The sequence below is a fragment of the Aotus nancymaae genome, unplaced genomic scaffold, assembly GCF_030222135.1.
Source record: "Aotus nancymaae isolate 86718 unplaced genomic scaffold, 86718_ANA_hifiasm-v0.15.2.pri h1tg000011l, whole genome shotgun sequence".
NCBI classification, from domain to species: domain Eukaryota; kingdom Metazoa; phylum Chordata; class Mammalia; order Primates; family Aotidae; genus Aotus; species Aotus nancymaae.
This window is the reverse complement of record NW_026988422.1, coordinates 73,974,939-73,991,089: the sequence shown is the minus strand read 5'-3', so window position 1 is coordinate 73,991,089 and position 16,151 is coordinate 73,974,939. Positions and strand designations below refer to the sequence as shown.

The 16,151-nt window shown below is 46.5% G+C and overlaps 1 protein-coding gene across 4 annotated transcripts in view; it reads left to right on the top strand.

Annotated features, from left to right (window-relative positions):
* Nucleotides 1-16,151, top strand: part of TTC7B (tetratricopeptide repeat domain 7B) — a 268,355-nt gene that overhangs the window by 191,786 nt on the left and 60,418 nt on the right. For 3 of the 4 annotated variants that reach the window (XM_021675705.2, XM_021675703.2, XM_021675702.2), the window contains 2 exons: nt 1,427-1,543; nt 9,036-9,133. In XM_021675705.2, the coding sequence (XP_021531380.1) occupies nt 1,427-1,543; nt 9,036-9,133 (215 nt within the window). Of the gene's footprint in view, nt 1-1,426; nt 1,544-9,035; nt 9,134-14,076; nt 14,242-16,151 lie in introns of all 4 variants that reach the window. The other variant, XM_021675701.2, reaches the window with a different exon arrangement.

Genomic DNA, 16,151 nt, shown 5'->3' with positions numbered 1-16,151 from the left:
AGAAAATCACATCCAGAAAACAACCAAAGGGCACAGAGCCTCAGCGTCCTCAGGTAAGGGCTGGTGAAGAGTGGTGGACACCACCTCCCGAGACGGCTTCTTCCGAGGACCTTGACAGCGTGTGAAGTGCCAAACACAAGGCCTGGCACGTGGGACACCTTCAGTCAGCAGGAGCGCCTCCCTCTCTTCTTCCTCTGTCTGTTATTAACCACAAACACCAGCTAATATGGCACATACTGAGTAGAGAAGATAAGGGGGCAAAACTGGTATTGGCGGAAGACTCCCTGAGGTGGGGTTTTAGTTCGATTTGGGCAGAATTAAAGAAAGAAGTGCATGAGTAGAAGTTACAGTTGAGGACGTGGCATGTATAGCCATAGAGTTGTGCCAGAAATGTAGCATTTGGCCTGTGAATTATATTGGCAGAAGTCAAGGGTCCGATCAGATGAGATGGTGAAAGAAGAGTGGCTAGTTGGTGGATTGCCTTAAAGGGCTAGATACAGAATTTTGAGTTATTATATTACAGAAAGTAAGGGATCATTGTAGTTTCTCAAGGTGGGAACAAAAATGAATTTTGGAGATCTTCATAATAAGATATCTGAGAGCTGGGTAAGTCAGGGGACAAGAAGACCACCAGGAAAAAACCTGGGCTCCTACTGGAACTTTCACTGGGATAATGGCAAGTCCAGGGTCCAGGAGAGCTGATGTCTATAGGCACTCAGGCTGATGTCCGCAGAGAGACATAAGTAGAATCTGGAAATGGCATTACCCTGAGGGGCCATGAACAAGAGAACATTTTGAGCATAGCACTCAGAAGTTCTGGATGGAGGGTGAAGCAGTCGATGGTAACAAAAACAGGGAAAAGAGACCTAAGTGATCGCAGAACGAGCCCTAGGCCCTCAGTAGCAGGGCTGGGGAGATGCAGGAGCTGAGAGCCTACGCCGGAGCCTGCCCTTCTTCATGGGCCTTCCGTTCAGCCTTTCAAAGCTCACAGGATGGTGAGCATCATTGTGGAGGGTTATCTGTAGATATTTATATCAACTGAGTCATTGTCTCCTGTGTAATTCTGTAAACAAACCAAGGTTTGCTTTTAATGAGTTTCTGAGGTTTCACAGATAAATTGGTTTGGTTCTAAAAAGCATGCTCTTGATACATTCCCTGTGTTCTGAATAAAATTGGCCACTCTGGCGCTTTCAGCCCGACCGCAGGGAATCATGTCCTGCTTGCATCTGCCTTTGTGTGAGACCTATGCAAAGCAACACCTTGAGCCAGGAGTTCTGGAATCCCGCTTTGCTTGGGCCACGCATGTGGATGTTCCCTTTCTGAAATGAGTATAGTTGCTTCTGCGGCTAAGCCCAGCACTTGTCTTGTTGAGATGGGGACTCTGTGGCTTGAGCTGTGGTGGTTTCTCTCTGTCTCCCCACTGCAGACTACTGTTTTCCAAAGTGAAGTTGGAGTCGCTCTGCCGGGGCCCGGACGAGGCGCTCCTGACTTGTAAGCACATGCTGCAGATATGGAAATCCTGCTACAACCTCACCAACCCCAGGTAAGAGGCCAGCAGGGCCTGCTTTGCTTGGCTTTTGCATGGGTCCCTGCCTATCGGGGCCCTCTCTGACTGGCATTTAGCAGGCATTCACTCTGTCGCCCCTGTGCACCTCCAGGCCCCCACAAGTGGCAGATCATAGTGGTGGAGCTTCACACTCCTTTTTAAGGGCTGTTTTCCCAGTGGCTGATGAAGCCTCCGGATCCTGGGATTCTTTAGCTTTCACCGCCATAGTGACCCACTGGGCTCAATTCACAATGGAGCTTTATCCAGTTTCTCTCGACTACCTGTTTACCTAACTCCTTTGACAAGTCTTAAGTCTTATCTTTCTGGTAATTTTTGTATAGACCAGTCACTTATGTGTTCCAGATGGGGTTCCTGCCATAATATTTGAAAGACCTGCACAGACAACAGACCGAATGCTACTAAGAAGAGAAGTGGCTATTGGCATGATAAAATATCATTGTGGAAAAGTTAAAATCATGACTCATACAACTGTAAAATCAACACAGGTCAAAGATTGTATTTACCTTATTAACTAATGCAGGAACCAGAAAAATGTTAAGACTTATTCACAGAGGAGTTTGAGAACAGATACACATAGGCAGGAGTGCTGAAACAATTTGCAAGTAGATACAAAAACAGCATCCTATAAGATGATGAAAGATACTGTTTGGGGTTCTTACTACGGGGTGACGTCAACTCTCTCTCCTTCAAACAAAATTCACTTGCTTTATTATCAGTTTTCTGTGGGTTAATATCTACCCCTACGGTGCTGTCAAGCAGCCCAGTCAATGGGAAGTGAATCAATGGTGCCTACCCCTTTAGAGTCAAATAATCCGGAAAAGGTCTGCTGGTCAACCCCCAGCATTCCACAGACGGACACCCAATAACCTATTTGCCTGTTTCCAAGTCTTGAACAGTTTTCCCTTGCGTGTGTTTAGATGACTAAGTGAAGGAAGTCATTTTAATGAGAAGGAACATAGTGATTCAAGTGATTTCACACAACTCCTTATAACACTCACAGTATTTTTCACCTTCATAGCCACGTGTCTGGGCAGTTTATATCATACTTTTAATAAGAGTCAGGAGCCTAAAAATGTGTCACCTAAAATGTAAATGAGTACTGAGGGCGAGGCGGGCAGTGGGCTGGTGGCCGTGGTCTGCAGGGACCAGCAGGGAGGGAGGGCTATGAGGCGCAGAAAAGAGATGGTTCCCTGTGAGATTTAATTTTACAAAAGCTTCTGCAGTTAAAAAAAGATGTTCAAAGTCAGGACCCTGTTAAGGAGATGGACCCCCTGGAAACTGACAGACAGACCTGTGACCCCAGGCCCTGCAGGCAGCACACCTGGAATGCAGAGAGCTCTGCCTAGAAAGCGATGTGCTGTCCAAGCCCTGTCCCGCCCACCCCCAGGCAGCCCCAGGCCCCTGCCGAGCTGCCAGTCCCCTTCCCAGGTGCAGGAATGGCATGGCGCTGTGCTGCCGGCCGCATCCACCCTTCGCTTGGTGAAAGGTAATCATGAGACTAGCCTCTTCCCTTTTGTGGATATGTTCTCAAAATAAAGATCATTTTAATTTTTAAAAAATTCTACATTTCTAAGTCTGGAAGCAAAAATAGAAACTGTCCATATTTATCTCCCCCGAAAGCCCCCACTCCTGGCCTATGAAATCTTCAGGATTTGGGGGAGTCTTTGCCTACGAACCAGCTAGCAGGAGATGCTGCCCAGGCAGGTTGCCTCGGCCCCGGAGCTCATTCCTTTGCCTGTACCCCCTTTAGAAATGAAAAAATAAACCCATCAGCTTCATGTTGCCAATTTTCCCTCAGTTCTCCACACCTCTCCCACCTCCCCACATTTCCTCCCACTTAGCAACCAAGAATATTGAATGTGAGGAGAAAAAAATAGCAGAATTGGAAAGCTTTTTAAAAATACTTAACCAAATGCCTGGGCTGTGGCCATACTTCCTCCGTTTCCTGAAGGTTCCTTCAGGGCCAGAGTGGGGAGGACCCTGGCTCCAGGCAGTGTCTGGTGGGGACTGACGGATGGGGTGGGCAGCAGAGGCCCCACTGGTCACTCACAATTCCCCCTCCAGCTCCCCACAAAGCCTTGAGGGAGGGGTGGTGTATCCAGCTGCCCCTTATTAAGGAGTGTCCTGTCTGGTTCTTTAACTTGATTTTCTCTGGGGTCTAGATCAGTGTTTCTCCTGTAGCCCTTATCATTGTGTAAATGTAGACATCCTCCCCAGTCCGCTCAGTAAGAGGTGACCCTGGCAGCGAATCAAGCCTGAAGGAAGGGCTGTGTCTTTCAGGGCATACCTGGCGGCACTCGGAGTGAGGCCGCTGTGGCTCCAGCATCCGAGGGGCTGGGATCAGGGCATCCAGGGTTTTGGAGGAGGGTGGAATCACATGCACAAGCACCTAAGAATCAGGCCCTCTTAAAAATAAAACAAAATGAAAACTGAGCAGAAAGCATTTTGGCAGGCGGCATTTGGCTTCTCCCCGGAGCTGGTCCGTGCTGACTGCCCGGCTCAGGCTTCTGAGCATGCTGGCTTGTAATGGGGCCCTCTGCTCTAGCTGCCAGTTTCCCAGTCTTCCCCACCCCCTTCCAGATCCACCCCAGGCTCTGCACAGGCCTCCTGGGCAGTGAGACGAGGAAGCCGTGGGCAGTAGCAGGGAGTGAGTGGCCAAACTGAGAACAGACCCTAGCTTCATGTTCTCAGCAGCCCGTTCGCTCTTCTCGATTTTTGCCTAAAGGGGGGAAAAAAATTACACCGAGCTAGTCACTAAACTGAGCGTTGGAAAACTTGCAAATAGCATTCCACCTGCAGTTGGAGATGTGTCTCTTGCTGTGAGCAAAATGGTGGGTGGCATTCTCTTACATTTGGCGAGGTGTTTGTCATTTCAGAAGCCTGGATTCTATTTCCCTCGGTCTGCAGTTTTGCTTGCCTTTAGGATAGAAATCTGTCTCATGCTTTGTCTCCTGTCTCTGGGTGAAGTGTAAGGCTCCCTCGGTCCTGGTGCATATTGACTTGGCCACTCAAGACAGCATGAATTCTGACCAGAATCTCACCACAAGGTCCCAGCCGGCTCCCTGAACTGAATCTCGGAGTATTTTAGCCAGGGATGGTAATAACCACATTTATTGAAACTTGTGTGTGCCAGCACTGTACCAGGCCATGGATGTGTTATCTTCAGTCCCTGCATTAGCCTTGCAAGATAGCTACCGTGCCTTCCATTTTACAGAAAAGAAAATTGAAGCTGAAAGTGGCTGAAGAACTTGCCTAAGTTTTTCCAGTTGAATAAGTAGCAGAACAGTGATTCAGCCCCAGGCCTGGCTCACATCAAAGCTCTCTCCACACGAGCATGCGCCTCTCCTGAGCGCACAGCCGTTTCTTTTCATGTTCTTTTGTTAACTGCTTCCTTCCCCGTCTTGTCACTGCTACTTGACCCGTCTTCATCATGCATCCGTGAGTTGACATCTCCAGATGATCCCAAGTCCTAATTCAGTTACTTGCCAACAAATAGCATTTAAACACACATAGTCACATACCCTTTTTTTTTGCTCTAACCTCAGTTAGGAGTCAGAGATCCCATGTCATCCTCACAGTCACCAGCATTTGGGCGGAGCTTTTCTTTTTATAAAGCATGTCCTCATTCCATCTTTGAAGCAGCCCTATAAAATGGGCAAAGGTCGTGTGATCTCATAACCATTTTACTGATGAGATAATTGAGGCTCCAGGATATTAGGAACTTACCTTGATTCTTATAATCCAGGCCTAAGAGGCCTAGAGAGAAACGAGAGCTCCTCTCCCGTCTGCCTCTGCTCTGGTTTCCTAGCTGAGGCCCTTCTCTGAGGTGCAGTATTTACTGTGTGCCAGGCACTGTTCCAGGAGCTGGGAAGAGGCACAGCTGAGACAGGAGCCCCAGGGTTCTGACTCCTAGCCCACCCTGCCACCACCAAGTCACTTCTGTTTAACCTCTGTGTGACCGTGGAAGATAGAGCATTTCCAAGAGAGGCTTCCAATATCCAGTATAACTTCAACTCCTGTTACAATTTATTCTGAATTTTCAGTCACAAGAGGGAATAGAAATCCCTGCGTGTGCACATCTACGCGTGTGGGGCACCTCCTGCTTACGTACCATGGATTCGGGGGTCCTTCCCGTTTCCTCTCCCTCAGCTAGCATCACTCACCAGGAGTGGTTTCTCTCCCTTCCTGCCTCCCTCCTTGAGAAGTGCTCCTGGCAGCCTAAGGGCCCAGCAGAGAAGAGGTGAGGCGACTGGGCTATGAGGGGGAAATGGGTGGTTCACAGAAGTGCCCAGGCACATGTGTCCCAGAGGGAGACAGGAAGGTGACTTTCCAGCTTGCCCGAGAGACTGGCCAGAGTGAGAAAGTTAGGGAGACTCAGGGTTGGCCAAGGCCCCTCCTTGCCTCGAATATTCTAGGGGTCAAGTGCAAATCTTGATTGGTGAACACTCTGCACCATGTAAATGAAGAACTAAAAATTGCTTCAGGCATCCAGTACAATTCTCAGTCACAACTACCGAATTATTTTTATTTTTTTTATTATTATTTTTTTGAGACAGTCTCACTCTGTCGCCCAGGCTGGAGTGCAATGGCATGATCGTAGCTCACTGCAGCCTGTCTCCAGGCTCAAGCCATCCTCTTGCCTCAGCCTCTCAGATAGCTGGGATCACAGGTGCACGCCACCATGCCTGGCTTACTTTTTCATTTTCAATAGAGTTGAGGTCTTGCTGTGTGGCGCAGGCTGATGTTGAACTCCTGAGCTCTAGCGATCCTCCTGCCTCAGCCTCTCAAAGTGCTGAGATTACAGGCATGAGCCACTGTGCCCAGCCCTAATTATTTTTAGAGAGAAAACGTTCAATGTGGAAACAAAAGCATCTCTATTTTGAATAGTTAATTGTTGCTTATATACTGTTTTGGGAAGACACACTAAGGTTGTGTCTGAATGCAGTGTCCCAGCTGGTGGAGGGAACGTGGATCCTGTGCCATTGTCCGTGGGTGAGGTTCAAAATTCAGATGATGGTTTTGTTTGGGGTTTCTAACATTTTATATCAGCTTCCCCATACTTCTACAGTCGCACCAGAAGTCTAGGGATAAGTTGGCTGCAGGAATTGGCTGGCCATATTAACCTCAGATGTGTGTTGTAGGTACGTGGGGTTTTTTTTGTTTGTTTATGACAAAGTCTTACTCGTGTCCTCTAGACTGGAGTGCAGTGGTGCGATCTTGGCTCACTGCAACCTCCGCCTCCCAGGTTCAAGCGATTCTCCTGCCTCAGCCTCCCGAGTAGCTCAGATTACAGGTGTGCACCACCATGCCCAGCTAATTTTTGTATTTTTAGTAGAGACGGGGCTTCACCATGTTGGCCAGGCTGGTTTTGAACTCCTGACCTCAGGTGATCAACCTGCCTCGGCCTCCCAAAGTGCTGGGATTACAGGCGTGAGCCACTGTGTCCAGCCAGGTATGTGGTTTTATACACACCTGGCATGTACCTAGAAGTTGTAAGTCTTCAGAATGCTCCCTCTATGTGACCTTATTTCATCCTCACACAGTTCTGGATAGGACAACCATCCTGATCTTCATCTGACCGGGGAAGTCAGTGAGGCACAGGGAAAGCTGCCGTGCCCAAAGTGGCCTCCTCGTAGTGACAGCACTGAAACATGGTGAGATGGGAGGCCTGGGTGATGATAATGTCTGAAACAAACCTCAGATTTGGTCCGCCAAAAACGCAGGCACATCCTTCCTTTGCACTGCCAGTACCTCATGGCGTGTCTCAGAATCCTGAAGGTGATGAATAATATGTCATCGTTTCATTGTATTTTGAGACAAATCTTGAGAAAAACTCCTAAGTGGAGAGCCATTGCAATATTCAGATAATGCGCACTGAGTAGTACTTACGTGAAAATGCAACCTGGACAGACCCATGCTGGAAATAGTCTGTTGTGATTAATGAACATTTGCATGCACTTTTATGTTGTCTTCTGCTCAGAGACATTTATTGTTTCTCAGTTATGGAAACAATTAAAAGAACAGTTTTCAGAAAAACATGGCTGGGATGATGTAATAAGTAGAGGCTGACAAATAGTCTGTCCTGAAGGAAGTTTCCTTCTGCTTCCTGTGGCTTTCTCTAATGTAGTTAGAGCAATCGCTGGATGTGGAAATTGCAGCCTGTAAACTGCATTAAGTTTCATGCCAAATCTTGTTTGTGCTGCTTTAGCAACAGCTGCAGAAAGGAAGGAAATTGTGTCCCTTTATTGTAGAATGTGAACTTCTTCACAACAAAAAACTCACTCTTAAAGCCCCCAGATTGGAAAAGAAAACAGATTCAAAGAAAAGCATTGAAGATTCAAACCTCAGGAGACAGATGTGATTCTTTTTGGAACTGTTTTGATAGCATATCACGATACAGGAAAAAAGCAATAGTGTTTACTTACAAGCTTCCTAGAATTTAAAAAAGAGATCTATATTAGCTGAAATCCCTTAACCGTTTCTCTCCCAGCTAGGCCCGACGTGGTCTCTTGTGTGACATTGCCAGATGAACAGTGCCAAGCCTGTTTAGTAGGCACAAGCTGGAGAGGGGACTCAGTAGAGATGGGCAGTGCAGGAAGCTGGTGGGGGTGGTGGGATGGAGGCTGCCACCAAAACCCTCTGTGTTCTCTCCCAGTCCCGCGTGTCCCTATCAGCCAGCATTCTCCAGCTAGGAACGCTAGACAGGGCTCGTACACCAGCTGGAAATTAACCACACGATGTAGCCCAAAGGCCTACATTCTAGGGACCCTAATCAGGCCTACATTCTGAGGACCCCCGATCAGGCCTACATTCTGGGGACCCCATACATTCTGGGGAACCTGTTGAGGCCATGTCTGTGACCACAATAGGAAAAGGGGGCCAGGGGTTCTTGAATCCAGCAGCTGCACCTTAAAACCATCTGAGGAGCTCTGAAAAATGTTGATCACCCCAGGAGTTTTGATCGTGCGGTCCACAGTGGGACCCAGGCATCCCATCTGTTTTTTACAGATGCCCTGGGTGATTTGCCTGTGCAGCCCAGGTTTAGAAGCACAGGTGTGGAGCATTGGTTCATGAAGCCAACTCTTCATGGAAGGCGTGTTCACGGACTCACTCTCTTAAGACTTCACTTTCTAAGGTTGCTAATGCCAATCAGCTTCCCCCCGTAAGGTGGATGAAAAACATAGCTTGATGTTTTCATTTCTGTGTCTTCTAATGACATAAAAGAGGCCAAAATTAGCCAGGATCTGTGGGTGTGGTTTATGCTGTGTTTGTGATATTGAACACTGAAAGGAATCCCAGCCCAGGCCAAGCCAGGAAGCAGGATGCCTCCTTCATAAGAAAGATGCTGAAGAACGTACAAAATGGGCCAAAGGTATTCATTGCCCTTCAGGAGTCAGTATTGGTGTCCTCTCTTTCCTTCCCTCCTACCACATTGCAGGTGACTGACATTTATAGCTGTGTTTTGCAGTGATTCTGGACGTGGGAGCAGCCTCTTAGATAGAACCATTGCTGACAGACGACAGCTTAATACAATTACTTTGCCAGACTTCAGCGATCCCGAGACAGGTGAGAATAAAAAGGCAGAGGGAACAAAATGGTGTCATGGAGAATGTGGGGGCCTGGGACTGAGTGCCATGGGATGAGACTGCTTGGGCTGGGGTTGGAGAAATTTCTCACGCAAATAGTTTAAACACTCAATTGAGGTGCATTTTCTCCAGCATCTTTTTCAAGTGTTTGTTCACGGTGGGGACAGTCATAGGATTTGCCCAGCCCAGTGCTTTGAAATCTATTTCCCCCTTTGCTCTTGGAACTTAAAATTTGAAACTAAAACAAAGTGGTTTCTGTCCCTATCAGGTTTTCCCTCTGCTTCCCTGTGTCTCCCTCTCTCTTTGGGTTTTAGCCCTCGCTGAAATCACTGTTCACTTTCTAATCAGTTGCACCCGTAAGCACACATATACCCAACACAAGACCCCACAGAGTGGCAGGTGGGTTCCCCTGTCCCCATGTGGAGGCCTGAGGCACTTCCTGGCTATGAGCAAATCTGCACACGTCATTGTGTGTGTGTTCCACATTTGCCTAAGTACAGAGGAGTGAGTCCATCTGTGCAGACCCCACAGCGTTGACACAGGTGAAGTGTCCCTTACCCGAAAGGCCCGAGACCAGAAGTGTGTTGGGTTTGGGAATATTTGCATAAACATAATGAGATATCCTGGGATTGGACGCAAGTCTAAACACAAAGTCCGTTTATGTTTCATATCCACCTAGACACGTAGCCTAATTGTGGGTAATTTTATACAATGTTTTAAAGAACTTTGTTCATGATGAGACAGAGTTTTGACTGCATTTGGACTGTGGCCTATCACATGAAATCAGGTGTGGAATTTTCCACTTGTGTCGTATCAGCACCCAGAAACATCTGGATTTTAGAGCATTTCAGATTTTGGATTTTCAGATCAGGGATGTTCAACCTGGACCAACGATTCAGTGGTAATCTGGGTGACTTGACAGACCCACAAAACATAAAAGTTCACTCTTCTTTGAGCCTTAAAAATCATTCTAGAGCTTCATTTGGAACCTGCTCCTGTTCCTTCTCCCCCGCCCACAGGGGACCGTGTATGGCTTAATCTCTATCTGGGTATGCCTGGTCTTTTATGGGCTGGCTGCAGGAAAGGGACCACGAGGTTCTTTTCTTGTCCTTGTGCCACATCCCAGCTCCTGCCAGAACCCTTCCAAAGAAAGCCCGAGAGCAGCCCTGAGTCCCACACTGCCACGGCTTGTCCCCTGGGAAAACCTGTCTAGGTGGGATGAGAGAGATAGGGCCTTTGGGAGCCAGATGTGATGCTCAAACCAGGCCCACCCCACAGCTGCCTCGCAGACTGCATTTCTGCCCTAGGCTCCCTTCTACCAAATTTAAAGCCAGCTTGAGAAGTCGGATCCAAAGGTTCTGCAGCTCCTGGGTCCAAAGATTTTTAGGCGCTGGAAATGGTACAAATTGAAAATTGGGACAGTTTAATCTAGCTTGCAGTCACTGCTTAAAATGTGGACTAACTGAACCATAGAGAAACTCACCCCCTGGAGTGACCTGACTACCCCCACCCCAGACAGGTTAGCAGTCGTTGGTGGGCTTAGACTGCACACCAGGCAGAGACCCTGGCTGGAATAGCACAGCAGAGTTCTGCCTCATCCCAGTTCCTGCCAGAGAGACCTGTCTAGGCCCCGTCATTGTGGGAAAGAGGTCAGGCTGTCAGGACTAGCCACTGCAAGGTGAGGCTCGGACACAGGGAGAGAAGAGGAAGTGAAACTCACTATAGCACCGGCAGCGATTTCCGCTGATTCAAGATGGCTGCTGTGGCTACCCAGCGCTGTCTTCTCCCTTTTCTCCCTCCTGAGTATCCTGTGAGAACAGCCACACTAAATTCAGACCCCCTTTCCTTCCAGCTGGCTTGGACCTGAATTACCCTGGAGGTCCCAAGACTTTAATGCCACATCACATTGAGAACAGATAGTGTCAGAAAATGAATGAGGTCCTTGTTATTCATTCTTCCTGTTGCCCCTTGGGACATTTCCCCTAGTGTACTCTAGAGTCTCCCATCTTTCTCAGATGCCACGGTGTTTAGGGGAGGTGTGTCTGTGTGGCACAGTCTGGGGTGCCACTGTTCCCGGGTTGGGCCCGGGCCTCCGGTCTTCCTCCTCCTTCTCTGCTTAGTGATACTGATAGAGCCACTCTCTCTGGTGGGGCACCCATTCATTTCCGGAGAGCCTAGGTGTTTGGAGTCAGGACCGTGGGCTCCTGTGCCCTTCCTCAACAAGGGGAAGCCACAGCCTCCCAACACTGCCACAGACGGTTTCATTCTTGTGTCATCCACGAGAGTCCCTCTGAGACTCCTGCTGCCCCGCACTTCCCCCATCCCTCCCCAGGCAGCTACAAAATACTGATTTGCACGTTATTAATTTAACCAAGAGACCAGGAAATCAGAAAAATGGAAAGCCATTTTAGGAGGCCTTATCATATTCGTAAATGAGGGGTGAAACATTCTGAAATGACAGTGTAAATCAAAGAAACTTACACATTAGGAAGGCTTGCTTAAAAATGGAAAAAATGCCTCCATCTTGATTAATAAAGCCCAGTTGCCTGTGACTCAGCTCATGGTGCAGTCACAGAAGGGGCAGACGCTGTCATTCACACACCTGTGTGGAGAGCCTGCCTTGTGAACCACTCACAGATTGTTTATTTCTCTCACCTTGATTTGATTTTAAGAGGAAATACATTTACATAATTCAAAAGCTAAAAACTAATTCACAAGGTGCTGTAGAGAAGTATTGCTTCCATCCCTGCCCCTCCATTTTATCTGTTCCTAAAGAAAATCACATTTAGCAGCATTTTGTTTACCCTTCCAATTATTTTTTCACACAAACAAGCATATATATCATTTCCTCTGCCCCTTTACATAAACGACCACACACTATATATGCTTTTGAGCACCTGCCATTTTGCACTTCACAGCGTATCTGAAGATGCCTGCATACCCATCCGTGGAGAATTTCCTTATTCTTTACGGCCATATAGTATTCCATGACCCATGGATTTTACGTTCTGGATTCTTACCCACCCAGCATGACCACAGTCATTTTTCTTCCCTTTGCCTTTACACAGTTTTCAGGTCATGTGCTGAAGGAGCCGGCTAATTTTGAATACCCATGCAGCACTGCTCATCTAGAAAAGCAACTGGGCTGTAGAGGAAAAGAGAAAAGGATCTTATCCGAGGTCAGAATGATTCCCAGTGAAACAGAAGTGACCCTGAGATCAATGTGGCCTGGGAGAACCCAGCCCTGGCGGGTGGCAGCTCATCAGCGCCATGCCCGACACTTAACTGCTTTTCTAAATCCCCTTTAAAGGGCACAGGCGTCCGACACCAGGCAGAGCCCAGCGGTGTTAGCATCGGTGAGGGAGCTCGGCCACAGCCATGGTGAACTTCCACCGTGGAGCGCCTGCCAACCCCGGGGCCCGGGCCCAGGGTCACCCACTGTGCAGGCAGATTCCTCTGCCAGGACACAAGTCCCCTTGCATCAGTTGTGTTTTGTTTTCCCCCAGAACTACATTTCTTTTTTTTTTTTTTTTTTTAATTTCTATTATGGAAAAATTTCTAATATACCAGAACAGAGATACTAATATTCCCATTACCCACCAGCGAGTTTTAGCAATCAGCATTCTCCTTTCACCTCTCTCTCCTGTCCCACGCTTGCTTCTCCTGGAGTATTTTAAGGCAAGTCCCTAATATCCTATTTTTCCTGTTAGGATTTCAGGATATATGTCTAACTGATAGGAGCTTAAAAATATGTAACTACAATACTATTATTATATATCCTGGTCCTTATGCAGTGCAGCCTCAGTGTTCGTGATTTTGGAAGTGGTTGGTTAACTAGAATACGGTTTCCTGCCTCTGAAATTGTCCATATGCAGAGATGTGGAGCAACATGAGGAGTCACCCACATCCATAAGCTTTGAACTGGCCGAGTCCGCTGTAGCTAATAGAGTGGAATTCTGTTTTATCAAGCAGATGCGTCAAACTAAAATAGCCCCATACAGAACATGAGTTCCCCTCAGGTATCACCTTGGGCGTCCCTTCCTCCCGCCTCTGCCATCTCATAGGACCCAGCCAGTGAAAGAGGACTCAAATAGAGTGACAGTCTTTACTTTGAAGCTCTGAGTCATTGTCTTTTATTTGGAATAAGTTGGTAGTTCCTTAAATAGAGAATGGGAAAAAATTATTTTATTCCTTTGCCTTTAAAACAGGATATAGGGTAAGGGGATTTATGCTTGATAATTGGTAGATATCACCAAATACCTATCCAAAGTAAAATAAGTCTTTTCACTTGAAAGTCTGATCCATTTTGTTTGGGGAATTTTCTCATTGCAGCTGCAGTGGTCTTCCCATTGCCACGTGTTCCTCCAGCTGTTAGACATGGAGGCGGCCCAAAGTGCCCAACCAGCACACCCAAGCATAGACCACCCCAGCAAGCTTAGCGCCCCCCGTCATCATGCTGGGACCACCACACAGTGTTGCAACTCAGTACTCTGCACCTTGGAAAACCTTATTTTCAAGTAAACTGTATATAAGTGCTTCTCATAAAAAACAAATCTATGTAAAGTCAAGTCCTAACCCTTTCCAGTTGAAAAGCAAATTGTTTCCTCTCAAATGTTCTGGATGTTGTAGGCCAAAGACGTATTATTTTCAGTGGATCACACTGCTGAATCTGTGCCCAGGTAAACCTTGAGTTATTTTTATTCCATGGTGGTGTTGCAGACCAACTAAATAACCAGTGGAAAAACAAATTTGTTTTCTTCGAAAAGCACTTGTATTCTATTGTCAAGTAGAGGAATGATGTGTATTACATGACCTCATTTTCTTTGCAGCTTATGTGAGTATATTAAAAGCTAGTTTATTTTTTCTTTGTGTTTCTAAAGTTTTTTTTTGCCTTTATCCTTTTTTTCTCTTTCACTTTTTTAGTGTCAGATTCCTCCTCCTCCTCCTCTCCTCTTTCAAGAACCGAGTCTCCTCTCCACCTGTTTGTGTCTTCTCATCTTCATTCTCATCCCAAACCTGATACCTTTGTGTGGCCCCCTGCGGCTCATTCATTCAGTGACGCAGGTCCCCGCCGGGAACCCTCTCTCTGTAAACATGGTTTTTCCTTTCTTGTTAGACCTACTTCATTTGCCTGTTTTACTTTCTGATAATCTTCCTAACTGATAAGCTGGAGAGGAAACTTCATCAGACTTGCCAGAGAGAAATCTTGCTCATTTGAAAATCCAAAAGCTGTTTGGGGCAGAAGGAAACCTGAGATTCAGACATTAGAGCCCAAGTTCCAGCCTCCTCTTTGAAAAGTAAAGGAGACCTTCTGGGCAGGAAAGATGGAAGCTTTTCTAGAATATTGCCTCTAATTCTTGGGTCCTTCCATGCTTTCCTGGAGTTTGATATAAATGCATAAAAATTAATCCTATTAAAGAAAAGGCAAATTACAACATTTTGCAAGTAAGAATTTAATCCTTAAAACTCCTGTTTTCGATTTAGAAATGAATTCAACCAGTGTGTAATCATCAAGCCCGTATTCCAAGATCGTGGCCACAGCACTTTCAATATGTGGTTCTCAAACTTCACCGTGCATTAAAATCACAGAGAACTTTTAAAGCAGCCGATCCCCTGGTCCCCACCCCCAACTTGATATTCTCTAGGCCTGAGGTGGGGCCTGGGAATCTGGATTTATAAATTGCTCCCCTATGAGTCCAATGCCCGTGGATTTTAGACCATATTTTGAGAAACAGTGCTATAAACTGTTTTCCATTTGCAGTGAAGGAAAATGTAGGGTTTGTGTTGTGAAACTGTGCAGAAAAATTGAAGGGTATTTTAGTCTAATCTTGCTTTTAAATAACACAGAAATTTTGAAAGTCAGCTTTAGGAAGTTCCAGAACCTGTCCATGAACAGCAACAACAAGAAAGATCCCTGTGTGAAAACGAACACTGGTTGGTAAAACTCTTAAATGGGACCTAAATCTGAATCTGACCCAGGGAGTCCATTCTTGTTTTCTTTCGCTCATTTATTTAATGTTCACTGCCAGCACTGCCAGAAAATTTAATCTCTGTGTCTGTGAATGATAAGGGCTCATCTTTGTTCCACATGCCCAGTTATATGCCGAACAAAAGCTCTTAAGGGGAAATTGCTGCCAGAAAGAAATGCTTTCTCTGATGTGCGCCTCTTTCAGATGGCTCACCCGCTGTGTTCAGCTCACACACAGAAAGCCGGGGCAGAAATGAGATTACCATTTAAAATAAACCATCCACGCTGAGAAACCCGCTGACCGTACTTATCTGCATATTAAGTGTTCTGAACTTTGCTTCCCTGGGAACGGCCCTTTTATGAAATGGAAGATGAAGATATTGTTTAAACACTGTGTATGTTGTTTTTAATGCACTTCTTAAAATAGACATTTTCCCTTAATACAATGCCTACCGGCAATTGCCAACTTCGATTTTTCCAGAAAAATTCTTTACGTTGACTTTTATTGAGTTTATTGTCTTAAAATGGGATCTTCCCGTTCTAGAACAACATGGTATGTTCTCACTGTCCCATCCACTCTTTTCTGCACAACAGACCCACCTGCTAGTATGTCTCATGTTGCATCCTGGGAGCCCTGTGCTCCTGTAAGCCTTTGAAGATTGAAGTCCTGATTCTTCCAGTGAGGCACTTTGTGTCTGATCAATCAGTGACTGGCTGGGGTGAAGAGCACCCACTGGGCTTTCTGCTCAATGGAGTATGTCCTGGGCAGGCTCAGTTGTTTATTCTTAATAAGCTGAAGTCATCTTTCTATCCTCAGGGAGTGTCTAGCCAGTGACCAGGTGTTTCAACCAAGACAGAAGCTCTCAAAAATCCACCCTCTCCCATTAGTTAGAGAGGGGAAAAAAACTGATAAACATCGAATTTCTTTATTAAAATTGTAATGAATTTAAGTCCCAACTTTTCCGTTGGGACCTGAAGTTTTATGAATTTCTCCCTCCAACCCTTTGACTTCATAGAAAGGAAAACTAGC